The sequence below is a fragment of the Sebastes umbrosus genome, chromosome 6, assembly GCF_015220745.1.
Source record: "Sebastes umbrosus isolate fSebUmb1 chromosome 6, fSebUmb1.pri, whole genome shotgun sequence".
NCBI lineage: Eukaryota > Metazoa > Chordata > Actinopteri > Perciformes > Sebastidae > Sebastes > Sebastes umbrosus.
Window position 1 is genome coordinate 34,348,006 of NC_051274.1, and position 27,429 is coordinate 34,375,434.

At 42.4% G+C, this 27,429-nt stretch overlaps 1 protein-coding gene and 1 pseudogene across 19 annotated transcripts in view; both read left to right on the forward strand.

Moving 5' to 3' along the window:
- Positions 1 to 17,895, forward strand: part of ubr4 (ubiquitin protein ligase E3 component n-recognin 4) — a 67,241-nt gene extending 49,346 nt beyond the window's left edge. For 12 of the 19 annotated variants that reach the window (XM_037773163.1, XM_037773169.1, XM_037773175.1 and 9 more), the window contains 33 exons: positions 169 to 408; positions 506 to 644; positions 794 to 919; positions 2,258 to 2,386; positions 2,477 to 2,826; positions 3,871 to 3,961; positions 4,153 to 4,237; positions 4,642 to 4,769; positions 4,978 to 5,107; positions 5,219 to 5,379; positions 5,913 to 6,022; positions 6,379 to 6,520; positions 6,945 to 7,026; positions 8,073 to 8,246; positions 8,491 to 8,612; positions 8,729 to 8,926; positions 9,083 to 9,163; positions 9,452 to 9,539; positions 9,689 to 9,816; positions 10,578 to 10,772; positions 10,926 to 11,042; positions 11,882 to 12,072; positions 12,159 to 12,332; positions 12,443 to 12,542; positions 13,541 to 13,759; positions 13,888 to 14,001; positions 14,180 to 14,322; positions 14,432 to 14,557; positions 14,668 to 14,862; positions 15,035 to 15,259; positions 15,753 to 15,843; positions 16,097 to 16,259; positions 16,447 to 17,618. In XM_037773163.1, the coding sequence (XP_037629091.1) occupies positions 169 to 408; positions 506 to 644; positions 794 to 919; positions 2,258 to 2,386; positions 2,477 to 2,826; positions 3,871 to 3,961; positions 4,153 to 4,237; positions 4,642 to 4,769; positions 4,978 to 5,107; positions 5,219 to 5,379; positions 5,913 to 6,022; positions 6,379 to 6,520; positions 6,945 to 7,026; positions 8,073 to 8,246; positions 8,491 to 8,612; positions 8,729 to 8,926; positions 9,083 to 9,163; positions 9,452 to 9,539; positions 9,689 to 9,816; positions 10,578 to 10,772; positions 10,926 to 11,042; positions 11,882 to 12,072; positions 12,159 to 12,332; positions 12,443 to 12,542; positions 13,541 to 13,759; positions 13,888 to 14,001; positions 14,180 to 14,322; positions 14,432 to 14,557; positions 14,668 to 14,862; positions 15,035 to 15,259; positions 15,753 to 15,843; positions 16,097 to 16,259; positions 16,447 to 16,511 (4,822 nt within the window). In that variant the 3' untranslated portion in view covers positions 16,512 to 17,618. Of the gene's footprint in view, positions 1 to 168; positions 409 to 505; positions 645 to 793; positions 920 to 2,257; positions 2,387 to 2,476; positions 2,827 to 3,870; positions 3,962 to 4,152; positions 4,238 to 4,641; positions 4,770 to 4,977; positions 5,108 to 5,218; positions 5,380 to 5,912; positions 6,023 to 6,378; positions 6,521 to 6,944; positions 7,027 to 8,072; positions 8,247 to 8,490; positions 8,613 to 8,728; positions 8,927 to 9,082; positions 9,164 to 9,451; positions 9,540 to 9,688; positions 9,817 to 10,577; positions 10,773 to 10,925; positions 11,043 to 11,881; positions 12,073 to 12,158; positions 12,333 to 12,442; positions 12,543 to 13,540; positions 13,760 to 13,887; positions 14,002 to 14,179; positions 14,323 to 14,431; positions 14,558 to 14,667; positions 14,863 to 15,034; positions 15,260 to 15,752; positions 15,844 to 16,096; positions 16,260 to 16,446 lie in introns of all 19 variants that reach the window. The other 7 variants (XM_037773174.1, XM_037773176.1, XM_037773178.1 and 4 more) reach the window with 2 other exon arrangements.
- A 6,461-nt stretch (positions 17,896 to 24,356) lies between these two features.
- LOC119490066 lies at positions 24,357 to 26,137 on the forward strand (annotated as a pseudogene).
- Positions 26,138 to 27,429: the final 1,292 nt, after the last annotated feature.

Below are 27,429 nucleotides of genomic sequence, written 5' to 3' on the forward strand. Positions count from 1 at the left end.
CTGGTCTTTCTCTCTCTTTCTCCTTCATTTTCACTCATTTTGTGTTCATGTGTTTATTTAAAAATTAAGTTTTAAGATAATAAAGATTACATAGAGGCCATTTACCACAGTCTCGCTCTCACTTGACCGTATAAAGTAAAAGTATTCAACTTAACTGTCTGTTTTTAGGCCTGCTCGTTGGCACAAAGCCAAGAAGGTTCAGCTGACGCCGGGACAGACGGAGGTGAAGATCGACCTTCCTTTACCCATCGTCGCATCCAACCTGATGATCGAGTTCTCCGATTTTTACGAGAACTACCAGGCCTCCACCGAGACCCTGCAGTGTCCACGCTGCAGTGCCTCTGTGCCGGCCAACCCCGGGGTGTGTGGCAACTGCGGAGAGAACGTGTATCAGTGCCACAAGTGCAGGTGAGCAGCAGGTCTCCTCTGATTGGGGAAAACGTGGAAATGATTGGAGACATTGAAGTGGATTGTATTTTAATATTTGGTCGTTGTTGTCTGTTAGGTCTATCAACTACGACGAGAAAGACCCCTTCCTGTGCAATGCCTGTGGTTTCTGCAAATACGCCAGATTTGACTTCATGCTATATGCTAAACCATGCTGTGCAGTGGATCCCATTGAGAACGAGGAAGACAGGAAAAAGGTAAGCAGTCAAAAAGGGTTGCCATTCCAAAAAAAAAAAAAAATCAGCTTGCATGACAAATCATAAGTTTTGTTCCTGTTTCTTGCTGAGGAAAGTAGATCTGCATCACTTCTCCACTCTGCATCTCTTAATGTAATATTTCCCTGCAGGCTGTGACCAACATCAACACCCTGCTGGACAAAGCTGACCGGGTCTACCACCAGCTGATGGGCCACCGGCCCCAGTTGGAGAGTCTCCTGTCTAAAGTCAACGAGGCGGCACCAGAGAAACCACAGGTCAGTCACAAGAGGGGCCTGAACGAGGGATGCTAATTTAGAATTTTGTTTCTGACCGATAGCCGACCCTCATTAACCAATTATTAACCGTTAACTGGCAAGATTAGTGCGTTGCATGCAGCGGTGCTGTGGTTGTAGTGCCTAACAAGCCGCCCAGCTGCAACAATAAGCTGATGCACAAACAGGTTAAATTTATCACCAGCTGCAGTGTATAAGTGACGAGACGCTCCTCCGCGTTTTGCTCAGCTTTTTATTTAATTTTTAATATTTCTTTTAACCGTTTAACGGATTTATCAGTTTATCAATTGTTAAACGGTTAATTATTAACATCCCTAGCCTGAACAGTAATAGTTTTGAGCCTAATACTAGATGTTGGATAAGGACTTGAGGCATTAGTGATGTGAAGGAGGAGGCCTCTTTGACCACATTTGGTATAAACTGAAATGTATGCGATGCACAGTTTGTACTGATGCATCATATTATTTAGATTAGTCTCCCCAAAATCATTTTTTAGCCAGTGTGAATCTCTGGAAGACTTTCATTGCAACCAGTATTAATAGTTTATCAATAAGTTTTCATTTTATTTTAGTTTTTACTTTTCAGTTTCATTTTAGTTTAGTTTTAGTTAGTTTTCAGAGTGTTTGCTAGTTTTAGTTTAGTTTCAGTTTTTATATTTTTAGTTTTTGTTAGGGCCAGGTATAATGTCTCAGAAGTATGTAGGTATATACATACAACATACACGGTTGGAGAGCTGTGTAGGAATGGCCATAATGTTTAATCTTCGTGCTACTTTAGTGAAGAAATTGCGACATAGTGGACTCCTGGAAGGTCAAGTCAGTTCAGTTTCTGTGGTTCAACGTCACAAGAGTTGACGGAAATTCATGCTTTGTCTCCTTTTTTTGGTAGTGATATATTATAGCTAAAAAATTAAAACTGAAATTAATTTTAAAATTAATTTTATTTTTATTTATTTTTTTTAACCAGGCAATATATTTTCAGTTTAGTTTTAGTTTTTCTTTTTTTAGGATTTAGTTTTTATTCAGTAACAGTTTACTAAAAATATTTTTCACTGCTTATTTTCGTTTTCGTTTACTATAATAACCCTGATTTCAACTGACCAACAGTATTGGCATGGCAGTAATGTATCGTGTCCTTTTCATAAATCCCTCTTACAGAACTGCCAAAGGTGTGACCTCAGGTCATCACAGTAGTATCAGTATTTTTGTAGACTTTTAGTATGGTTTACTTTTGAAATGTTGATTTCAGCTTGTTTTGTGTTTTATTTCTACAATTTTATATCTCATGATATTATTTTCTCTTTTCCTGCGTTGCCCTCAGGATGACACTGGAGCAGGTGCAGGACTCGGTACGTCCTCTGCTAATGTGAACAGATACATTCAGCAGTTGGCTCAAGAGTACAGCGGAGACTGCAAGACGTCATTTGATGAACTCTCCAAGATAATACAGGTTAGAGAGGAAAAAGTTCATTTTCCAACTCACCACATTTGTTTTTATCCCCTCTGCTCACATATAACTCTGGCCTCTCTTTGTTTACAGAAAGTGCTTGCATCTCGTAAAGAGCTCCTGGAGTATGATCTGCAGCAGAGAGAAGCTGCCACCAAGTCGTCCCGCAGCAGCAGCAGCCACCAGCCCACCTTCACCGCCAGCCAGTACCGCGCACTGTCCGTTCTGGGCTGCGGCCACACCTCCTCAAACAAGTGCTACGGCTGTGCCTCAGCCGTCACGGGTCACTGTATCACACTGCTTCGTGCGCTGGCCACCAACCCAGCCCTCCGGCAGATCCTGGTCCTCCAGGGCCTCATTCGTGAACTGTTTGAGTATAACTTGCGGCGAGGTACAGCAGCCATGAGGGAGGAGGTGCGCCAGTTGGTCTGTCTCCTCACCAGGTATGTCCCTCCCTCCCCCATCTTGTGGTTAAGTAGAAGAGTTGAGTAAAAGTTGATAGATTTCTATAACTTGAACTTAAGTGGCTAAAGCGTGGCACTCAACACTGTCATAGATACGGGCAGTCAATCCCACTGGTGCCACACGCTCATCATCACCATGATGATACATCCCCACACTAGTGTGTTGTACAGTGTACTGACTGAAAGGGTTCCATGTAGGGAGGGAAACGAGTCAGCCTCTCACTCCCTTCCAGCTCGGTGAAGTGCAGTTTAGGAGGATTGTGTCGGGTCTTTGTAGCCCTAAGGGAAGGCGGGGCTTTGCCTGCCTGTGACAGTCTCATTGGCCTTGGCAGATGTTCTTCAGGTTGGTCTCATGAGGATGCAATCCCCATGCTGTACCCTCAGGGAACATTGTTTATATGCATAACCCCCAGGCACTAAAGGCCCAGACACACCAAACCAACATCAAACATCTAGCATCGTCAAAGGCCGACCGTTGCGTCGCCTCACGTCGCCTTTGTCTTGGCCAAAAAGTTTCACTTGGACACACCGCTAAAGACTACAGCCAACGGCCAACTAACGCGTACGGTCTGCGCCTGCGTGAGATGAAATAACTCTCCATACCAGCAGGTAGCTGTAGTCTGTATTCATCATTCAAAAACGGAAACAAAACAGCGTTTGCAGACCATTTTTGCATCACTCTTACTCACCACTTAGCTTCATTCCAGACAGACATGTCGCCGTGGAAATATCCGTGTATTGGAAACCTCACTTCCGTTTCTGTTCTCGTGCACTGATTGAACAGCCAATCAGAGTGATTTCTCTCACCGACGGGCTGACGGTGCAGGATACACTGCTAAAACTAGGCCGACAGTCGCTCACCGACGACCCAACTGCTGGAGAAGTTGTTGGAATATCAGCCTATGTTGTACATCTAGATTTATTTTTTACTTTTTGCATGTAGCTGTGTATGTATAGAGTGTATTGCAGTGGTGATTAAATATCACTCTGTGTCTTGTCTCCTTCCATATTTTCCTGCTTCAGAGATCATCCAGAGGCCACCCAACAGATGAACGACCTCATCATCGTCAAGGTGTCGGCTGCCCTCAAAGGCCACTGGGCCAACCCTGACCTGGTACGTCCTCTTACATGTCTTAGCTGAAGAAATGAAGTAAAAGAAGCATTGTGATTCAGTTATTGAAAGAAATGTCTCGTTTTTTTGTTGGGAAATTACATTTGTATTTAAACAACAACGCTCCTGAATTTACAGGACTAACTTTGTTGAAGAATTTTGATATGAAGTTGATGTCTTTGTGTTTTGAACAGGTCAGTAATCTGCAGTATGAAATGCTGCTGCTGACAGACTCCATTTCAAAAGAGGGAGGGTGCTGGGAGTTACGGTTGCGTTGTGGTAAGCCTGATTTCTTTACTTCATCCATTCAAAAGATGGTGTATTTTTTTTAAGGGTACCAGCGTTTCATGGGGAGTCTGATTGACTTTTTCAGATTCTTGTCTGTGGCCTTAGGTCCCTTTCTTATGTGTATTGTTGCAATGCTGTGTACAATATTTGTCTAGTTAATAAACAATATGATGCATCACAATATCAACATCCTATACATCAACCTACCATCCTATACTCTCCCTTGATTCTGGGATGTTGCTTGAATTCACACTTGGAACTACCTCTATAGATTTTATAGTGTCCTGCTTTCTGTTAGCTATCACACAGCCTTTATTGTGTTAGGGAAGTCGATATGACCGCTCATAACGACTACATTCTTTGTCTGAGAGCATTGTACTTTTTTGTCCCGGTAGCCCTCAGTCTGTTCCTCATGTCGGTGAATATAAAGACTCCTGTAGTGGTGGAGAACATCACTCTCATGTGTCTGAGAATCCTGCAGAAGCTGATCAAGCCCCCTGCTCCCACCAGCAAGAAGAACAAGGTGAATATGCCATAACTCTGCCATTCAGCTGCTGCCCTGTCATGGTTTTCCTTTGCTCTCCTTTAGAGGGTCATAGGTGGTAATGATGCAAGCTGTTATCTAGACCACTGAATAATTATACATTTCATTTCAAATACACCAGCTCTTGTTACTACTTGGTCGTATCATGTTCCCTTACACAGCAGTGTATGTTTGCTTTTGGTCGTAGGATGCTGCTATTGAGTCCCTAACCACAGTCAGGCCCTACAGTAATGAAATCCACGCCCAGGCTCAACTCTGGCTCAAGAAGGACCCCAAAGCATCTTATGAGGCCTGGAAAAAGTGTCTCCCAGCAAGATGTAAGTAACTATGGGTCCGAACAAATATATACCAGTGTAGCAAGATGGTTCTCTTAATGAAAACTCTTGATGATAAGCTTTTCACTGTTACCTTTATCTTGACAACCACAGGCCAGGAAAGTACGCCAAAGCCTCAGGGGAAGACTGAGCTGCGAAGGCAGTACCTGTTGGAGAAGTACGTTTGGAAGTGGAAGCAGTTCATGAGGTCCAGGAAAGGTGAAGGCCTCTTCCCTCGCCTGCTCAAACTGAGCCACAACAACTGGCTGCGACAGGTACCTTTTTTTTTTTTTGTTCTTAAATACAGTTTTGTTGAAAGTATTATTAGTGTTCTGCTTGTTGTTCTTTTTAACACCTAACTCCCACCAGGCAGCGGTGAAGTTATTACATTTTTCTGCGGCCGGGAGGCGTCTTCATGTGTTTCAGGCGGGAAGAAATTCTTTGTAACATGGGTCAACATTTCACAGGAGTCCTACGATCTGTTTACTGATTGGCTGCGGGTACACTCTGGCTGCGCTTAGCTCTTAGTTTGGCTGCAGTTCGCCGCAGAATCAAACGGACGCAGGCGGCTGAGCTCGACAGCGGCCACCGTAGTTTTTCATAGACATTATATAGCAGCTGGCCGCAGGCCACACTTTGCCGCTGCTCTGGTGTGAATTCGGCGTTAGCGTCAGAAGTGCACATGTATATATATTTTCTTAGAAATCAAATTAAGGAGCCAGTAATCATTTTTAAATTGAGATATTATAATACCGTCTTATAGCTTGTTATTTTTTACACACGTTGACTAAAGTTGTATTTGTTGCAGGTCCTTTTCACACCTGCCACTCAGGCAGCCAGACAGGCAGCTTGCACCATTGTGGAGGCTCTAACCACGATCCCCAGCCGCAAGCAGCAAGTCCTGGACCTGCTCACCAGGTATGAGCCTCGAACACAAAACCAGCAAGTCAAACAAACGTCACATTATTATTAACAGTATTAGGAATGTTCATAAACTGTCATTACTGTAAGATTTCCTCACTACTAAATGTTTTTTTATTCAGTATGTTAGTGCATGTACTCTATGTTACCAGGCAAATCACATACTTCTAAGCTTTATAGAGGTGTTGACAAATGTCTACAGCTGAAGTATGAAAACTGTAAAAATAATCAACCAATAATCAAGAAAAGGGAAATGTGGTGTGGTGAGGAGACTGAAAGTATGATCAAGCACCTCGAGCCCAACTGTAGACGTGACTTGGTGTAAAATGTCTCTGACTGTGTGTGTCCCTCAGTTATCTGGATGAGCTGAGTGTAGCCGGAGAGTGTGCGTCGGAGTACCTGAGTCTGTACCAGAAGTTGATCAAGCCAACACACTGGAAGGTTTACCTGGCGGCCCGTGGAGTCTTGCCCTACATCGGCAACCTGATCACCAAGGTAAACAACCCGACTGTTCAAAACAGTATCATTTTATAGTAAGATAAACTCCATTTCGGCACGATCTCGAGAAGGCAGTTCACGCCTTTATTAGCTCGAGACTAGATTATTGTAATGCACTGTATGTTGGTCTCAACCAGTCTTCCCTCGTGCGCCTCCAACTTGTGCAAAAATGCTGCTGCTCGCTTTTTAACTAACACTTCCAGACGTGAACACATCACCCACCGTACTATACTCACTCCGTTGGTTTCCAGGTTAATGTTTAAGTTCAAGAATGTTTTACTTTTCATTACATTTAAAATGTTTGGTATCCATACTGTTATCAAATACGGCAGTAAGAGGTATCATATGTCTATATCCTACTTAATGTCAATATAGCAAATAAAACTGGATCTTTCAATTCTCTGTATAATTCCCTGTTCAGGAAATCGCCAACCTGCTGTCTCTGGAGGAGGCGACACTGAGCACCGACTTGCAGCAAGGCTACGCCCTCAAGAGCTTGACTGGTATGTTTGTTTCAGTCCTGTTGATAGTCTGACCATGAAATTAGACTTGACAAGGTGCTGTCAGGTTTAGATGAGACCTTGAACACCATTTCAGAATAAATGATACAGATGATTTTTATACCTCACACCGTGTCCTAACTGGATGCGAGCGTCCGACTGTCGCGCCGCATCTTGTACCATCTGACGCTCTCTGTCCACACTGAATGCGTTAGATATGCACTTCTGTCCTACGTCATGTAAACAAACCAGCTGTGTGCTCCACATCAGACTGCACACCGGACATAACCACTTAAAAGATGGGTTAGTAGTACTTGCTATCTGATGCCTACTTTTTAAACAGAAAACACGTTTTATATTGTGATATTTACTGGAAATGACGTACAATATAGCCCGTGTTTTAATGCATCCGATTTGTAGGCCTCTCAGTTTTTTTCTATTGAGCTAGATTAAAAAACACAAGAGGGGAGCGGATTAAGACGAGGCTTCGTACTGCAATATCGTAGTTGAGTTTCCAAAATTGTCTCTTTTGTGCTGTGTGTTTGTGTTTTGTTTTAACTATCAGTGCTGTTACATTTCTTGACACCAGGTAGCTCGTAATCAATTTTCTCTCATGGACACTACGCATATATCTGCGGTCGTCAATGCGTGTGCTCAAAGAGACAATAATCAAGTTAATGTCCTTGTCTACATCCAGGACAACTGACCCGGTTTTCTCCCGCTGTCGGTGGCCCCTGAAGGCTCATTTTATATGAACTAATCAGCCGTTTCTCGTTCAGGTTGCTGCGTTCTCAACGCGAGCGACAAAAAAAATAGGAACAGTGCGTCCGACAAAAGTTCAGCTCAAAACGTTGCGTCGCTCGCGGCCAGTTAGGACACTCCAATTGAAAACAATGTAATCAAGCTGATTTTGTCGCTGACGCCCCCTTGCGTCGCATCGAGTCAGGACATGGTGTCCGGTAAACTTCAGGCTGATTCATTTTTTAATGTTGTTTCGATGCCTTTCCTTGAATATTTAAATGATTTGTATGTGTCTGATGCCTCTGCAGGATTGCTCTCTTCTTTCGTGGAGGTGGAGTCCATTAAGCGGCATTTCAAGAGCAGGTTGGTCGGCACAGTGCTCAACGGCTACCTGTGTCTGAGGAAACTGGTGGTGCAGCGCACCAAGCTCATCGATGAGACTCAGGACATGCTGCTGGAGATGCTGGAGGACATGACAACAGGTCTGCACTGACTCACTGAGTATCTAACCATGTCACATGTTGTGGTTTTACTGCTGCAGTTTGGTGTTTATAGCAAAGATATCCAATCATAATTAGGAAGAGGTTTAATTTGTATTTCATTACTGCTTCCATATCCTAATAAAATAGGTAACACATAAAATATAAATCTGTTTTCTGTGAAGGTCATTGTATATTGTGTGTGTTTGTGTGTGTGTGTTAAAAACATCAACATTGTGTTGTGCAGGTACGGAGTCTGAAACCAAAGCCTTCATGGCAGTGTGCATCGAGACTGCAAAGCGGTACAACCTGGATGACTACAGGACACCAGTGTTCATTTTTGAGAGACTGTGCAGCATCATCTATCCTGTGAGTTACCTTTACCTTAATGCATATCTGTTAGAAAAGTCCTCCAGAATAATGCTCTCAAATTCAGTGTAGCTGTGAATTTGTCTTCATCTGTTGTTTCATCCTTTGTTCTTCAGGAGGAGAACGAGGTGACAGAGTTCTTTGTGACTCTGGAAAAGGATCCTCAGCAGGAGGACTTCCTGCAGGGCCGCATGCCAGGAAACCCCTACAGCAGCAACGAGCCCGGCATCGGCCCTCTAATGAGGGACATCAAGAACAAGATCTGCCAAGACTGCGACCTGGTGGCGCTTCTTGAAGACGACAGTGGCATGGAGGTAAAAAGTTAACTTTTTTTTTTGTTTTAACTTCCATCCCCTGTATATTTAAAACACAATTTCTTGTTTTTATCAAACTCTTCTCTGTTTCACTTTGAATTCTAAAAGTTGACCCTGTTCCAAGACATTCATTTGATGCCACTCTGTTTTCCGCAGCTTCTGGTGAACAACAAAATCATTAGCTTGGATCTGTCTGTGGCCGAGGTCTACAAGAAGGTCTGGTGCCCTACAAACGAGGTGAGTTTAACCGTGAATGATTGACCCTTTGAAGAGCAACTTGAATTGTGCAGATTGTCATTAAATGTTTATAGTACTCTAAATGTCTGTCATCAGTAGGGCTGCACAATTAATCCAATATTAATCGCGATCAAAACATTTTTCTTCCCAAAATTAAATGAACATGATCTGCGTTCTGCTCACAGAAAACTCTGCTGCAGATCAAATCAAGTATTTCTGATTATGATGGCAGTGTATTAAAGCCTTTACTGTTACTCAAGGAGCCTGCTGGCTTTTTTTTTTTCAAAGGGTGAGCCAATGAGAATCATCTATCGAATGAGAGGTCTGCTGGGAGACGCCACTGAGGAGTTCATAGAGTCACTGGACTCAACCACAGGTTAGATTCACTATAACGCTGTTCACCAGTAGCCTCGAGGACATGCTCTTTGTCCTCATAATTGTCTTTATTCTATACCTTCTTGAAAGAGTAATGGAAAAGATGAATGTGCAGTGTCTCATCACATGTTTTACCTGACCGTATTACAGATGAAGAGGAGGATGATGAGGAGGTGTACAAGATGGCAGGAGTCATGGCTCAGTGTGGAGGACTGGAGTGTATGCTCAGCCGGCTGTCTGGAATCAAAGATTTTAAACAAGGAAGACATCTGCTCACTGTAAGCACTCAACAATAAGACTATAATCTTTATTTTCTGACCTTCAAAGGATACAGAAACACGTTTGTAAATTTAATACATAAATAATAAAATGAGTCTTAAAGGTACTATATGTAACTTTCAGAGAATCAATGTTATTAATAACACCAGTGGCTGTAAATATGTGAAAACTAAACAAAATAACATATATTTGTAAAGAGTCTAAAAGCATGAAAAAACATTCGGAAATATGTGAAAAATGGCGGGAAATTATTAGTGAAAAATATCTAAAAAAAAAAAGAAAAGAAAAATGACTCAAAATTATTTGTAAAATATGTGAAAATTGTCTGAAAAATAGCCAAAAAATAACTAAAATATGTGAAAAATAAACAATTTCCTTTACATAGAAATCAGACTACAGGCTGTTATAGGCAACAGAGAAAGTCTTGGAAGATCTCAGTTTTTAAGTTACATTACAGTCTGTTCACACACTGTTAATACAAAGCAATTAATACATGTAAATTGTTACATAAAGTACCTTTAACAGATTCCAACGGAGTTTTGTGATTGAAGGAGATCAGATTTTCCCAATCAGCATTTCTTTCCTGTAGCTAACATGAATTATTTTTTCACTTTAATCCTTTACTCTGTACAAAGAGGAGCGTGGCTGTTAATAAACCACTGAAAAAGAAATTCCAGACCATATGAAGAAAACTTGGTTCACATTAGTGTCTATTTTTTAAACAACACAAAGTTTTATTTTGGATCGTCTTGCATTTCAGACAACAGCAGAAAATCTCTCGTGCGTCTCTCATAAATACCGACAGCAGAGCTGCAGAGTGACACGTGAACTTCTGTCTCACTCACAGGTTCTGCTGAAGTTGTTCAGTTACTGTGTGAAGGTGAAGATCAACAGGCAGCAGCTGGTCAAACCAGAGATGAACACGCTCAACGTCATGCTGGGAACTCTGAACCTGGTGAGTGTTACAGCGACTGTGTGACGTTGTGGTGGGGAGGAGGGGGGTTCTGGTGCAGGTCAATTCAATTTACCCAATTCAATTGTGGGTTTTTTTTTTAATACAGGTTATAAATGTTTTAGAAAACTGTTTTAATGTCCTTTTCCCTCTCAGGCTTTAGTGGCAGAACAGGAGAGTAAGGACAGTGGTGGAGCCTCCATAGCGGAGCAAGTTCTGAGCATCATGGAGATCATTCTGGACGAAGCCAATGCAGAGATTTCAGAGGACAAGGTAAGCATCTTTAGTATTAGGGCCACATTGAGGGACAAAAAATAAAATAACATTTTTCAGATCTTTTTTTGTCCGAAATTTTTTAGATCTTTTTTTCAGACTTTTTTTGTCCGACATTTTTCAGATCTTTTTTTCAGACTTTTTTTTCGGACATTTTTTCGGACATTTTTCAGATCTTTTTTTTTTTAGATCATTTTTTTCAGACTTTTATTATCCAACATTTTTCAGATTTTTTTTTTCAGATCTTTTTTTTCAGACTTTTTTCAGATCTTTTTTTTTCAGACTTTTTTCAGATCTTTTTTTTCAGAGTTTTTTTCAGACTTTTTTTATCCAACATTTTTCAGATCTTTTTTTTTCAGACTTTTTTTCAGATCTTTTTTCAGATCTTTTTTTTCAGACTTTTTTTTCGGACATTTTTTTTCAGATCTTTTTTTTCAGACTTTTTTTTTTTCGGACATTTTTTTTCCAGATCTTTTTTTTCTGATCTTTTTTCAGATCTTTTTTTTCAGACTTTTTTTTTCGGACATTTTTTTCAGATCTTTTTTCGGACATTTTTCAGATCTTTTTTTTCCAGACTTTTTTTGTCCGACATTTTTCCAATCTTTTTTTTCAGACTTTTTTCAGATCTTTTTTTCAGATCTTTTTTTATAGAATTTTTTTTTCAGACATTTTTCCGATCTTTTTTTTTCAGACTTTTTTTGTCCGACATTTTTCAGATCTTTTTTTTCAGATCTATTTTATCAGATTTTTTTTTCAGACGTTTGACAATCCTAATAATATCAAAACCTGTAAATATTGTATGCATGTAACTCAAACGGCCACTGGTTTGTCTTTTGCAGGGTAACCTGCTGCTGACAGGAGACAAAGATCAGCTGGTCATGTTGTTGGACCAGATCAACACCCCGTTTGTGCGCTCCAACCCCAGCGTGCTGCAGGGTCTGCTGCGCATCATCCCGTACCTGTCCTTCGGTGAACTGGAGAAGATGAGGATCTTGGTGGAACGCTTCAAACCGTGTTGCAGTTTTGACAAGTGGGAATCACTTAGCTTTCTCACAGTGTTTTTGGGTATTACAGTGTGTGATGAAGTAAAACTGACCCCTGGCTTTGTTTTCTAAGGTACGACGAGGAGCACAGCGCAGATGACAAAGTGTTTTTGGATTGCTTCTGTAAAATCGCTTCTGGGATCAAAAATAACAGCAACGGCCATCAGCTGAAAGACCTTATTCTCCAGAAAGGAATCACACAGAGTGCCCTGGACTACATGAAGAAACATATCCCCAACGCCAAAAAGTAGGTCATCTCCCAGTGCCCAAAGATCAAGTCTATCGATACCTTTTGATATAATTAAATATACTGTATGTGCTTGATTGTTTAAATCTTGTTCTGCCCTCTCTCATTAGTCTGGATGCAGACATCTGGAAGAAGTTCCTCTCCAGACCAGCTCTCCCCTTCATTCTCAGATTACTCCGTGGTTTGGCTACCCAGCATCCCCCCACACAGGTACTAAATATCATTAATGTTCCCATGTATAGAGCAGGGTCATTATAGTAAACTAAAACTAGGGCTGCATAATCATTCCAATAGTAATCGCAATCACGATTTTGGCTTCCCACAATTAAATGAACATGATCAACTAACAGCCAGCCACCAGGACCGTATGTACCTACGTATATATATATATATATATATACTGTATATTACTCGTTTTGCCCGTCAAAACAAAAATGCACTGAATTTTAGTGTCTTATTTTGATGCAAAGATTTGTACATTAGCAGGAATGTAGCACAAAGCAGTCTGTTTATTTAAATGTGAAGGTGCAATAAAATTATTTTATCCCTAAAATCAATGAATAATCGTGATAAATAATTGTGATTTCAATGTTTATCTAAATTAATCTTGATTATCATTTTGGCTGTGATCGTGCAGCCCTAGCTAAAATTAAAACAAAAATAAGCAGCGAAAAATATTTTGATAAACTGAAAGAAATTAAAAACTATATCCTTTAAGAAAAACAAAAACTATATTTCCTGGTTAAAATACTAATAAAATAACAAAATAAAAGTGCATTAATTTCAGTTTTAGTGCTTTAGCTACCGAAAAAAGGAGATGGCATGAATTTCTGTCAACTGTCGTGACTTTGAACTACAGAAACTGAACGGAGGTCCAACCGTGTATTTTGCATGTATATAACTATATACTTCATTATTTGTCCCGAACAAAAACAAACTAAAACTACTGTAACATTAAAACCAAATATATAAAAAGTAAAACCTTTCTGAAAAACTGAAACTCAGTTTCAAAGTCAAAGTCAAAACTAAAATAAAATTAGAAACTAATTTAGATTTATAAACCTATTATAACCTCGGTATTGAGGAGTGATTACGAGGTAAACCATTTAAACCCGTTAGACTCAGCTCACAAACTCTGCATCAACAATACTCACCTACTTCCCATTACCTACCCAACATGACTGGATGTCTTCTTATCTTCTGTTCAGGTGCTGATTGGCACAGATTCAATAACCAACTTGCACAAGCTGGAGCAGGTATCCAGTGACGAAGGCATCGGCACGCTGGCGGAAAACCTTCTGGAGGCTCTGAGGGAGCACAGCGACGTCAACCTGAAGATCGAAGCGGCCCGCCGGGAGACCAGATCTGAGAAGAAGCGTATGGCGATGGCCATGAGACAGAAAGCTCTGGGAACACTGGGCATGACGGTACCCTGTTCCTCCCTTTATCTAACTTTTCCCTGTTTTTTAAATGATGTTCATTGGCATCTCTCTCATCCCAGTGTTGCATTGTTGATTTATTTTTTGAATGTGTGGTTTATGTGTTTGTCTTTCAGACCAATGAGAAGGGTCAGGTGGTGACCAAGACCTCACTGTTGAAGCAAATGGAGGAGCTGATAGAGGAGCCGGGCTTGACCTGCTGTATCTGTAGAGAAGGTTACAAATTCCAGGTACACATCCAGGATTATAGAAAACGCACTTCAGTTTGGATTAAAGTGTTTTATGTATCAGCTGCCACTGTAAGCAGACACTGTGATATACCAGCTAAGGACTGAGTAGGACTCTTCTTGTGTGTTAAATCCACTTGTGGTGTTTTGAATCAACGTTTCTTTGTCTGTTTCATCCCAGCCAACCAAAGTCCTGGGTATTTACACTTTCACGAAGCGTGTGGCCTTGGAGGACTTTGAAAACAAGCCTCGGAAGCAGCAGGGCTACAGCACTGTGTCGCACTTTAACATAGTCCACTATGACTGCCATCTGGCAGCTGTCAGGTATCAACAAACGCCACCATTTACCTGCTGATGTTTACAGTGCTGCCCTTTTTAAAAACGTTCTGCAGCAACCTCACTTTTTTATTTTTCCCTTTTCCCCCCAATGCAGGCTGGCTCGTGGGCGAGAGGAGTGGGAGAGTGCTGCTCTCCAGAACGCCAACACCAAGTGCAATGGGCTGCTTCCTGTGTGGGGGCCACATGTGCCAGAATCAGCCTTCGCTACGTGCTTAGCGAGGTAAAATCACGCCCCAACACACACACACACACACACACACACACAGAAAAACGTTCCTTCATATGGGACACAGTAAATAATACCCGACTGGATTTCTCTCTGGCGAACAGGCACAACACATATCTGCAGGAGTGCACGGGCCAGCGGGAGCCAACGTACCAACTCAACATCCACGACACCAAACTGCTGTTCCTCCGCTTCGCTACGGAACAATCGTTCAGCGTGGACACGGGAGGAGGAGGACGGGAGAGCAACATCCACCTCATCCCCTACATCATCCACACCGTGCTCTACGTCCTCAACACGTATGGACCTTTTTATTTTGACTCATCACACATTCAATATGTACCAGCTGCTAGATGACACACACACGCACACACACACAAACACACACACACACACACACACACACACACCATAAATTAGCCAACATTCAGCTGGTGCAGCTCATGTATTTCCCTCCCTCTGTCGCTGCAGTACAAGGGCTACGTCCCGGGAGGAGAAGAACCTTCAGAGTTTCCAGGAGCAGCCGTGTGAGAAATGGGTGGAGAGCTCGTACGAGGTCGAAGGGCCGCACTATTTCACCATCTTGGCAATGCACATCATGCCGCCCGAACGCTGGAGGAGTTCACGTTTATACTTCCTACGAAGACTCCTGGTCAACGCACACGCCCGCAAGGTCTCCGCAGTCTGCACCAACAAGTAGGACTCTTAACTTCTGTTTTATTTTTATGTAAATAAAGAGGCAGCTAGTTTAACCCTACCAGTTTTATTCATGTACGTAACAGGCAGCTTTTTTTATCATCGTTTGTGGAACTTGAACTTGAAGTCACTAATGGTACGTGTCCACCGGGGCGTTTTTTATCGCGAGGGCACACGCCGCTTCCAAGGATTGGACGCTTGGTGGGCCAACAACGTTTATTTTTAATGATTTTTGAGTTTCGAGAGGCGGCGCTTTGCGTCGGACGCCCGTGATTTGCATAAAGTAGACTAGACCTCAACTTTATGCAGGAACGGCCGTCGTGACGCTCCGTCTCTCGAATTGCGCCGCCATGCTACCAGAATGCATTGCACGGCTGCTTACATAGACAATGAATGGGTGGAAAGGACGGAGCCTGTGAACACGTACCATCAGAATTGATCGGTATTTGTGCAAGTTTAGTACCTTCATCCTCTCCCTCTCTTTTATTATCAGACTCACAGATAAAGCACCAAAGGAATATGCAGTCTATCGCTCGCCTCTTCTCTTCTGGGGTCTGGTGGATCTCGTCTACGACATGTTCAGGGTAAATGTTGATGCCACAAACATCATTCAGATGATATTAATCTATGTATGTGTTTGGGATGCTTTGATGTATGTCTTCATTATCTTGGTAAAGTTAAAGATGTGTTTAAAAATGAATCATTGTTAACGCCTGAACAAAAGCTCGACAGTTTTCTTTGACATCAGAACTGCTGAGATTAAATCTGATAAAACTACATCAACTGACCTCACCACCTCTTTCCTCACTTCTCTTTTTCTTCTCTTTGGCCGTGCAGAAAGTTCCCACCAGCAACACGGAGGGGGGCTGGTCCTTCTCGCTGGCAGAATATGTCCGTCACAACGACATGCCCATCTTTGAGGCGTCGGAGCGCGTGCTCAGGGCCTTCCAGGATGAACTCATGCCCGCCGAGTCCTTGTCAGAGTTCTGTGACGTCGTAGGTCAGTATACATACACACCTGATTATACAGCCCCGTCTCCTAAAGTTACGTTCCCATACAACTAAACTGCATTCTCTGCACAAAAACATTGATGTAAAATACAACAGTTCCCCTTTAAATTCTTGCCTGGTGTGAGTTGTAAACTGTAATGTGAATGTCATTAAGAAACTTGACCTTTCTCTTCCAGGTCTCCTCTCGGAAATCGCAGACCCGGACCTCTTCCTGCAGGATTTGTTGAACTCTTTGCCCTGATGGCCACCCTCAACCCACAACACACACACACACACACACACACACACACACACACATCCTCCAACACACAACAGCCCAGCTAACACAGGTTGGACACCAACCAGCTGAAAAAAAAAAAAGATTTTCTCTTTTTACACACCGAGTACACACACACACACACACACACACACACACACAAACAGACACACACACACACACACAGAGTATACACCATGCCTCTTACTCACCCCCCTCCCACCCCAGTATGACATCTTCAAATTAACTTTAAGCAGAAACTATGTGTAGTCTAAAAAAAAAGAATCATCCACTTTTGGCAACTTCTCTGTAACGTTGTAACGTTTAACACAAAAACACGAAGCTGTTGACGGGACGGGGGGAACACGCTAAAACAGAATTCAGACCGCTTCAGTGTGGAGGCGATGACTGATGATGAACGACTCGCCGAGCTCATTAAAACAGAGACGTGACGGCCGTTATCGCCAACAAACCTGAAGCTTCACTGTTGTTCTGACAGATTGTGACGGAGAAACGGGCTGAGGTCATTAAAAACAGAAAGAGAAGTAGTTGTTCGGTTGATGGAATAAAAAGGGAATTCTGTTTTAGGGTGGAAACTCTTTCAGCTTTCAGCCCCCCCCCCCCCCCCCCCCCTAAAATTGGGTTGCAATGTTAAGGTAACTAAACATGTTTTGGATTTGACCCACCACGTGTTAAAGAGTGGCATTTGATTTTATCTTGTTTTCCTTTTTTCTTTGTTTGGTTTCAGTTTGTTTTAAAAATGGCAGAAGGTTTCAGTGTCACGTGGTCACGAGCTAAGCGGTCCTTTTCTTCGGGGCTCTTGCTGTTTTTGGTCTTCATGTCGGTTCTAACTGGAATTTGAGTGACGGACAAAGAGAGAGTTTTTTGATTTAGTGTGTGTGTAAAGGTTTCTTTTATCAACCTCACAAGGGAAAAGAAGGATGAATAAAAGTTTATTTTTTTCCCATAAAGCTCTGCCTTTGTGACAAAGTGAACTTTGGACTTGTGAAAGATTCCATCTGTTGCAATGAAATATCAGACCTGTCTAAATTAATAATAAAACAGACCTGCATTATATCCTTAAACACCTTTTTCTTTGACTAATTGTTCAGTTTGTTTTCTTCCCCGGCAGGTAGTTTTATTTCTAACACTCTTGTGTCGATACAGTCAGAACAGATTTCTGGAAAGCAAAGATTGACTTTCAACTCACGGACCGTTGAAACGGCGTCCCTGTACTCCAGAGCTGAATGCATGGTGTGGACATCACCCACTTTATTGTTAACTCCCGCTGCTACAATGTTCAACTTGTTGCTGAATGTCTGCTTTTTTGAATTTAGCCTATGATTAATAAAGCCGTAATAATTCAAAATCTGATCCACGGTAACTTCTTCTGTTCCAGCTGCTGTTTTACACAAACGTGCTGTCCTACGTTAAAACGGCACATCTGTTTTTAACTCGGCGAAGAGTCGCAGTAGAAAAGTGAATGGAAAATGAATGATGTCTGAATGCTGTTTAGCTGCTTCAGTTTCACTCTGGTGAAAAGAGCTCATCGTCATGACTTAGAACAGAACCATCGTTAATGTTATTAGTAACTCCTATTTTACTGTGACAAGTCTAAATGTAAAATGTACCGTTAAGAGGCAGAATAGATGTGTTTTAAAATGCAGATTTTAGAGTTGAAATCTCAAAGATCTCTGTTTAGTTCTCTTTGGCGGCACCTCTGGCAAGAAGTGGTGATTGCAGTTGTTGTTTTTTTGTATCTCACTTCCCAGAGATCACCGCTTGTGATTTTTCCGGGGAATGCCGGTCGTGACTAGAAGGTAATACATTGATAGAGCCCGAGCAACACAACCTCCTCTCCACGCCAAATAGACAGAGCCAGAGCAACACAACCTCCTCTCCACGCCAAATTGACTATCCAAATAGTTGGCGATTAATAGTTGACAACTAATCGATTAATTGTTGATCAATCTGATCATGTGGATCCAGAAGCGAACTCTCTCAGCTCTGTGCTATAATCCTACGCTGGCTCTGCTCTTTCACAGCCGCTGAGGAAATTGGAGTAAAACCTGAAGGACTTTTGGGTAAATTATTCTAATAGGAACTTTGCCCTGTAGCCGACCTCTGAGGTGTTGAGACCAGAGAGTCCAGGGGAGGAAACAGCTGCTGTGGTATAGTTGTATAAAATATCCACTAGAGGGCAATATTCATTAAGACACTGATAATGAGAGATATGAAAATGATAAACCCCTATTCCCTTACTTTACTCCCTGTTAACCAAATACAAACTCTTATATGAATAACCAAACTGAACACATTAAGTTTAAATAATCTGTTATTGTTAGGAAATAATTCTCAACTCAAACTGTGAATGGTAGAAAAACATCAATATTACTTTATTTTCAACTTGCATATGAAAGCACGTATTGCACATTTTATACATGACAACTAACAATAAGACAATGTAAAAAAACATTTACAAATCTAAAGTATGCATTGGCATACACATGTCCCCTTTATACAAAGGAATAGTTTAACATAACCTGACAACGTGGTCTGTAGGGGACCAGAGTCGAGGAGCACTTCAGGCATGAAATGCACATTTTAAGGCCCATCAGTGGACCAGTAATATCACCGTGGATATGGTTTACATCTCCCATCTTGTCTACTTAAACACTCAGCAGAAAACCAGATTTAAAGTCCTTTAAAGCACCACGGAGCTTGTAGACACACAGTTCAGTCCCGTTCCATGTCGTCTTCCTGTGTGCGTCCTCGTCTCACTGGCAGCACAGCGGCGCCACGTCCTCAGCGTGTGACGGGAACAGCCGCATGGCCTCTCTGGAGGATCTGGTGTAGCCGTTGTGGAAGATCAAGGCCTTCTTCACGGTGAAGAAGGAGACGGTCTTGTCCCAGACGTCAGAGCTGGACACCCCGTTGTTGTTGAGTTGGCTCTCCAGAGCTGAGCGGAGCGTTGCTGCTTTGTCGGTGCACTTCCTCTCCAGAACCATCATCTTACACATGCTGAGGAGGAAACGAGAGCAGACACATCAGATTAATGCCGGACGCACAGAAAATACACCAGTTTTAGACGTAGTTGTTCACGGTAATCCACGACTTCTTTAGGTTTAGGCAGAAAAAAATTACAGCCTCCCGTCTTCTGCAGTGTGTAGTGTGCGTGCATGCACGTGAGAGGTGGAGCGAGTGAGAACGAGCGCGGTGTGTGAGTGAAGGCAGGCAGAGGAGCAGAGTACAGCGTTGACTCCGGCCCTGGAGACCAAAGCTACAGACTCCCGTGTCTTCTGGCCGCGGTCTGGAGGCTGAAGCAGGAAGTGTTGACACTATTTTGCAAGACGGGCTTCACTAGATATAAGTTTGCGGTGTTTCCGTGTAGTTTGTGTCTGAACAGCGTAGCCATATGCGAGCGCACATGGGACACCGACCCGATTTATACGTGTAGGGTTGGTTTATAAAATGTCAGAAAAAAGGTGAAAAATGTTGATCAGTGTTTCCCAAAGTCCAGGATGACGTCCTCAGATGTCTCATTTTGTCCACAACTCAAAGATATTCCGTTTACTGTCACAGAAGAGGAAACAAACCAGAACATATTCACATTTGAGAAGCTGGACTTTTTTTTTCAATTGATTTTCAAAATATTTGCCGATTAATTTAATAGTTGACGACTAATCGATTCATCGTTGCAGTGCTCTGAAGAGTTGCCCTCCGCTGTCTGGGGCTGGAGGCAGAACGCTCAGAGACAGAAATCTCACAAACTGGACAAATAAAAACAAAATCTGCAATAAGTGAGAAAAGGTTATTTTGGGTGAACTGACCCTTTAACGGACGACTTTAATCACCCGCCACAACGCCAGAACAGTCGACACTTTCATTCAAGAATCACGATACAAAACCAAAACTACCAAAACCGTCCCAACGACCCCTGAGTGACCTTGAATGAGACAAAAAGTCCAAGGAAAAGATGAGTTTCCTCCGTTGGAGCTTACGTTGTGTGCTGATCCCTCATGGTGAAAAGATGGTGTCCGGGCAGTCCAGAGGAACCGTGTCGGCTACGAGAGGCGTTCAGAGTTATGATTTCACCCACCGCGACCTCCCTCCTTTATATACTGATACCCCACTTTCCCATCCATTTAATGAGATGCAGCTTCTCACAGCGTTGGGCCAATCAAAGAGCAGCGTTATGACAATAGGACGTGAATGAATTAGTTGAATTCATGAGGTACAATGGGCCCCCGATCTAAACAAACAGGTGGGAGGGGCCCTTCGCCGGGCCGTTGTCGCTCAGCTGTGATGCTCCAAAACGAGTCAGATATTGTCAACCGGGGGTGATATGTGGTGGGAACGTGGAGGGAAAAGGACGTCCATTTAACAACATGGTGGACGAAGGTGCTCAGTCTAAAGCCGGATGGACTTCACTTCCACTTTATATGTAGAAATGTAGAGAAAGTGGTGCAAAAGATCCCGTAAAATCACAACTGACACACCCTGAAGAAGGCTGTTTGGGTTGTAACCCGTCTCATATTGTGGCAGGTGATTAAAGTGATCTATTAAAGGGTCAGTTCACCCCAAAGTTCTCACTTATCGCTGTTGCAGATTTGTTTTTATTTGCCCAGTTTGTGAGATTTCTGTCTCTGAGCGTTCTGCCTCCACCCCCAGACAGCGGAGGTGAACTCTTCAGAGCACTAGAGCTGCAACGATTAATCAGTTAGTCGTCAACTATTAGTCGGCAAATATTTTGATAATTGAAAAAAAAAAAAGGTGGAATTTCTCTGATTCCAGCTTCTTAAATGTGAATATTTTCTGGTTTCTTTCCTCCTCTATGACAGTAAACTGAATATCTTTGAGTTGTGGACAAAACGAGACATTTTGAGGACGTCATCTTGGACTTTGGGAAACACTGATTGACATTTTTCTGACATTTTATAGACCAAACGACTATTAAATGTGGCGTGAATGTGTCACTTTGACAACTAGAGCTGCAACGATTAATCAGTTAGTCGATCGACAAAAAAATAATCTCCAAAAAGTAATTTTTCATTAAAAAAAAAAGCAGAAAATGATGTCGTTTTCAGCCTCTCTAATGTGGAGATTTCCTGCTTTTCTCTGTTTTTATATCATATTAAACTGAATATCTTTGGGTTGTGGACAAAACAAGACATTTAAAAACCCTCGGACTTTGAGAAACTTGTATTTTATAGACCAAACAATTAATCTAGAAAATAATCGTCAGATTAATCGACAGTGAAATTAATTGTTAGTTCCAGACAAAACGAGACACATTTGAGGACTTTTTTTTTTATCTCATGTATTTTATGATTTTTAGGCCCAAAACTGAGAAAACAAACTTTCTCAAATTCTCCACGAGGTTTCCCAGCCTCCACACACACACTCCCTTTTCTTCTTCTTTAACTTTCTGTCTCTATTTCAGCCTCTCTGATTCTCACGGTGAGCGTCTCCCATGCTCGATTGGCTGACAATAGCGTCCGATCCGTCCAGATGGTGTGCCTGGAAGCCCTGTCGACGGCACTGTGCACTGTGTTCCTGGGTGTGTGTGTGTGTGTGTGTGTGTGTGTGTGTGTGTGTGTGTGTGTGTTGGGGTGGGGGGGGTTGGCCACTCAATCTTTGTTCGATGGGGCACACTTCCTTTGTGCAGCCGGCCTCAGTGTCATTAACACTGAAGTGTGGGAAGCCGGGGACCACAGCGGCTCCCACGTTCCACACAGGCAGGAAGGGAGCGTGTGACTGAGACGTGGCCAGCGGCAGGCAGGTCAGCCAGCTGTGTGTGTGTGTGTGTGTGTGTGTGTGTGTGTGTGTGTGTGTGTGTGTGTGGGAGGGAAAGTGAATGAGAGTGTGTGTGTGTGGTTTAGCCTGATGTGTGAACATGTGCTAAGAGTGTGGAGACTGTTAGGATGTTTACAGTCCGACTGTAATGATTATTTCCATCGTTGATTAAGCTGTCCATTATTTTCTTGATTAAATTAATCACATTGATAATCGATTTATGGGACTGTATGTAACTTTTTACACGTACAAACGTGTTTTAAAGGGACTATATGTAACAATGTATACATGTATTAATCACTTTGTATTGCCATTGAGAGAACAGATTGTAATGTAACATAAAAACTGAGACCTTCCATGACTTTCTCGGTTGCCTTTAACAGCCTGTGGACTGATTTCTATATAAAGGACTCAGGACGGTCTTGCTTCGTAACGTAAGCTGATGAAGTAATTTGGCGAGCTAGTTAGTATCATGGAGATTTGACATTACAGATAATAACGGTGATATCTGATTGTAATGTCAGGTCACTGTTTTGGCCGATGCCCAGGAGGATCGCTCGCGCCTACGGAGCTACAGGATGCTGACTGCAGTTCACTGCAGTCTGTTCTCTCAACGGCCAACGGTGTCATTATAACAAGGACTTTCTAAAAGTTACATATAGTACCTTAAATCAGTTTTTATTGCCAATGTGTGAACAGGTTGTGACCTGACTTAAAAAAAGGCCCCACGTAGGCTGAGTCCTCACCACAGCGGCCGGGGTTAGAATCTGACCGGTGGCTCTTTGCTGCATGTCATCGTCATCCTCTCTCTCTCCCCCTTTCAACACCATCTCCATCAAAAGCTACAAAAAATCATCTTAAAAACAAATGAGACCTTCCGCAACTCTCTGGGTTTCCTCTATCAGCCTGTAGACTGACGTTGATGTGACGAATGTGGGACGTTTTTTCCAGGAAAATCCAACGGATGTGACGTCATGCGTGCTCGCCTTTATTCTCAGCTCCACAGAGTGCAACGAGAGCTAACGCTCAGTTAGAAATGGAGTTTACTTTAATTGGTTTTTAGTCACATGCCTGAAATAAGGTCTGTGGTTAACACAAGCTGAAGAGATCAGTAAATATCCCACTGGTGAAGTTTGAAGCCTTTATGTGTCTTAATAAAAGGCGGTTGCTAACAAGCGTCTAAATGAGACGACTAAACATCATCAAACCAACTCGTCCTCCCTTACGGCCTCGTTGTGTTTCTACTCACACTCAAATCAACTCAGATCAATCCCGTTGGGTTTTAGTGGAGGGAACCAAGGCGATGCTAACTTCCTGGTTGGCCTACAGAAATACGTCATCCCTGCAACACATAGTATATTAACGAGTAATGAAGATGCTTCGGGGAAATGTTGTGGAGTAAAAGTAAAAGTTGACAGAAAAATAAAAAATCAAGCTAAATACAGATACTCACAAATACAACGGAGTATTACGGCCACATTTAGGGAATAAAGTCTTAATATTACCAGAAAAAAAGTAATTTCCTCCTCTAAAGAGTCAGTTTCCTCCATCAGGTCCGTGTGGTTCTTTCTTCTAAATAAACTCAGTTTCTTGCACAATCTCTTCCAGGTCCTGATACTGATGATAATGTGGTGCTGATGAGCCAAAAGATGAAGTATTTGGTTATTTGTGAAACCTAAACTAAAGTAGAACTTCACAAGATGCTCCACGTTCCTCATTTTCACACAGCTGCTCGATTTCCCCTCTAAAATAACACGTTAATTACTACTTTATAATATTATGACTTTATTCTCATAATATTATTACCTTTTTTTCTCGTAAAGTTCTGACTTTATTCTATTTTTTTCCCTCAGTGTGGACCTAATACTCCGCTGTACACAAAAAATACTTAAATACTGTAACAAAGTATTATAGCTTCATTACATTTACATCAAACTGTGTGTGGGAAGAAAGAATAAATTCACACATAACCCTCTTTTATTTGATTTGAGTCCCAGATCTGTCTCTTTTCCTCTCCGTCTCTGAGACGTCTCAACTGTTGCTCGTCTCCGTGAGGAGAAGTCTGCCGTGTCAACGTGGTGGAAGTGGCTTCATGTCGGCCCTTTTCTCCCGGCTGGCCCTCTGTAACACCCACGTGTGCCTGGTGGCGGAGGCACTTTGTGCTCAATTACGTGGCGGTTGAGATGACATGAGACAGCGGCGTGCTTCCCTCTGGGGTCACCACTTTCCCATATCAACACAAGCACTGGGTCAGTCTCCCAGCTACGCTGCCTCCTCCCTCCTCCCTCCTCCCTCCTCCACCACCACCCCACTCTTTCTCTCGCAGTCTATTCCTCCACCTGCTCCCCGGAGACACACTCATTGTCCCCGCGGCTATAAACACTTCATTGAGCATGTGGCAGCCCTGCGTTCCTCAAAGCCCTTCCCAGCGCTCCCATTGGTCGGGGGACTGTGAGAAACTCCAACAAGCCCAAGACCCACACATTCATATGGAGATTTGGGTGTATAAATACGAGGCCGAGGCAGAGAGAAGGCAGCTCAGACTCAACCGGCTCTGTCTCTACAGCCATGGCGCCCACTGTGTTTGGACAAGCAAGCTATCCTAAGGAACACCTGACTCCTGCTCATAAGGTGAATCTCATTTCTATAAAGAACTCCCTTTTGTTGAATAGTGTTCATATAATATATAAAAAAAAGTCCAATTTTATATCCTAAATGTTTTTCTTCTGTTCTTCAGCTGAGAAAGCCGATGGTTGAGAAGCTGCGCAGAGACCGCATCAACACCAGCATCGAGCAGCTCAAGTCCCTGCTGGGCCCCGAGTTCCTCCGGCAGCAGCCCGACTCCAAGCAGGAGAAGGCCGACATCTTGGAGATGGCCGTTGCCTATCTGAGAGGCTGGCAGCAGCACAAGCAGCAGAAAGCCGGCGTGACCTCTTCTGGCGGCGGCGAAGGCTACTCCCGCTGCGTGCAGGAGGCCGTCAGCTTCCTGTCCCACTGCGAGGTCCAGACTCAGGCCCACCGCCGGCTGCTCAGCCACTTCCAAGGCCTGCAGGAGTCCAGCCCCGGCTCCGTCACCCCTCCCGGCTCTCCGCTCCATCGGCTCAGCTCCAGTAAGGGGGTGAGCCAGGCCGACGGCGCTCTGTGGAGGCCCTGGTAGGACGGAGGCAGCACCACCTCCTCCTCCGCCACAGAGAGAACTACGTCTGTGAACGTCATGGACACAAAGTTGAAGACTTCCTGAAGTCTGTTTCCTTTTGCTTTGGCAGGAGATTCAATATTGTTGAGTGTTTTTTACTAGTATTCCTTTGGGAGGACTGAAATGATTCAGGTTTTACTGAACATGTACACCGTGTGTATACACATTATACTCTTTACTCTTGTGGGGAAAAACTACTTTTGTTTGTTTGTTCTGCAAACATCACTGAATGATCTTGTTGTAACGCCCACGTTGGGTTGAATCTACGTGTCTGAGACACGGTTTGATGTGTTTAAACTGTCTATCTTTGATACTGAGTATCACTGACATCAGCTTGGTGTTGATGAATCAACAATATGGATCCCATGGGTCCACTTTACTGTAAATCTTATCATGATTATACTTAATTCTGACTATATGTGTAACCATTATTTGGCTTATGTGTTGTACCTGTACTGTTTATTATAGATGTTTTTTCATCTTCCAGTGAATACCTTTTATAAAGGCGTTTTATATGTTGACATCAATCTTTTACTAAAAGAATCTGTCTTCTTCTTTGAGAAGTTTTAACTTGAAAAATAAATTGAAAAACTTCACATGAAGTTTTGCAAAACATGAACAATAGTAGTGTCTTTACTTCTTCCAGAGGTCAACGTACAGTCAGACAGAAACAACTGTAGATGATGTGTTAGTGCCGATGTTAAAGGGATAGTTCGGGTATTTTAAAGTGTGGTTGTATGAGGTACTTCTCCGTAGTCGGTGTGTTACCTACAGCAGATGGAGTTAGTAGAAACAGACAGAAGTAAAACAATGTATGTATTTCAGCCACCTAAAAGAAATCCATATCACTTTAAGTGTACGCTATATTTAGAATATTTTCACCGCTTTACCTCGCAGTCAGACGGCCCTTTAAGACGGGGAACTGAAGCTGTCGTATCCGTCTACGCTTTCACCAACGTCACCGGACTCCATTGAAAACACTTGTAATTGTACCTACAGCAGCATGGAGTCTGTTTGCTTTGGCGAGAGCAGCGATGACATCGACTGTATAGCGTCTCATTCCTGTATATGTCGGGCAGCAGGTAGAGTTTGTTGTTCTGGTCCGGACCACAAACTCCTATCCAGTCACACCAGAGAGTTTATCTATTGTGTGCCTTGCTCAAGGGGAACAACACCATAAGAAGCGAGGGTTGATTCCCGTAGCGATCGTTGTCAGGTTATCACAGCGTAACTCGAACTCTGCACATCCACTTTGTTTGTTGCCATAACAGCGTGCACACTTTTACTTTTTTACGTTTTGAAGAATAATTTCAAGAATTGGAGTAATTCTTCAGCAACACGTGAGCAAAGGAGAACAAATTGTATTTATTCTGGTACCAAAGTCAAGACGACATAATACTATGTTCATGTCTTGAGAGGTTCATTATTCAGAGCTGCACATTAATACTGCATTTAAATTATAGTCGTACTAAAGTTAATGGCAGTGGTGGAATGTAACTAAGTACATTTACTCAAGCACTGTACTTAAGTACACATTTGAGGTACTTGTACTTTTCTTGAGTATTTCCATTTTATACTTCTACCCCACTACATTTTGGAGGCAAATATTTATTATTTTTTAATCCACTAAATTCATTTGATAACTTTAGTTACTTTCCAGATTCAGATTAATAATACAAAATATAAATCAACTAATAAATGAGGATGAATTATTATAGATGAAGCTACCCAGCAGTATATTAGGTAACAAATTAGCTCCTTTGTGATGTACAGATTAATTCATCAATCACTATAATCTGATAATATAATAAACATTATTCTGAAATCCTGCATAATGACAACATTTCCTTTTTTATATTTTTTTGTTAATATTTTTATACTTTTACTGAAGTATGATTTTGAATGCATGAA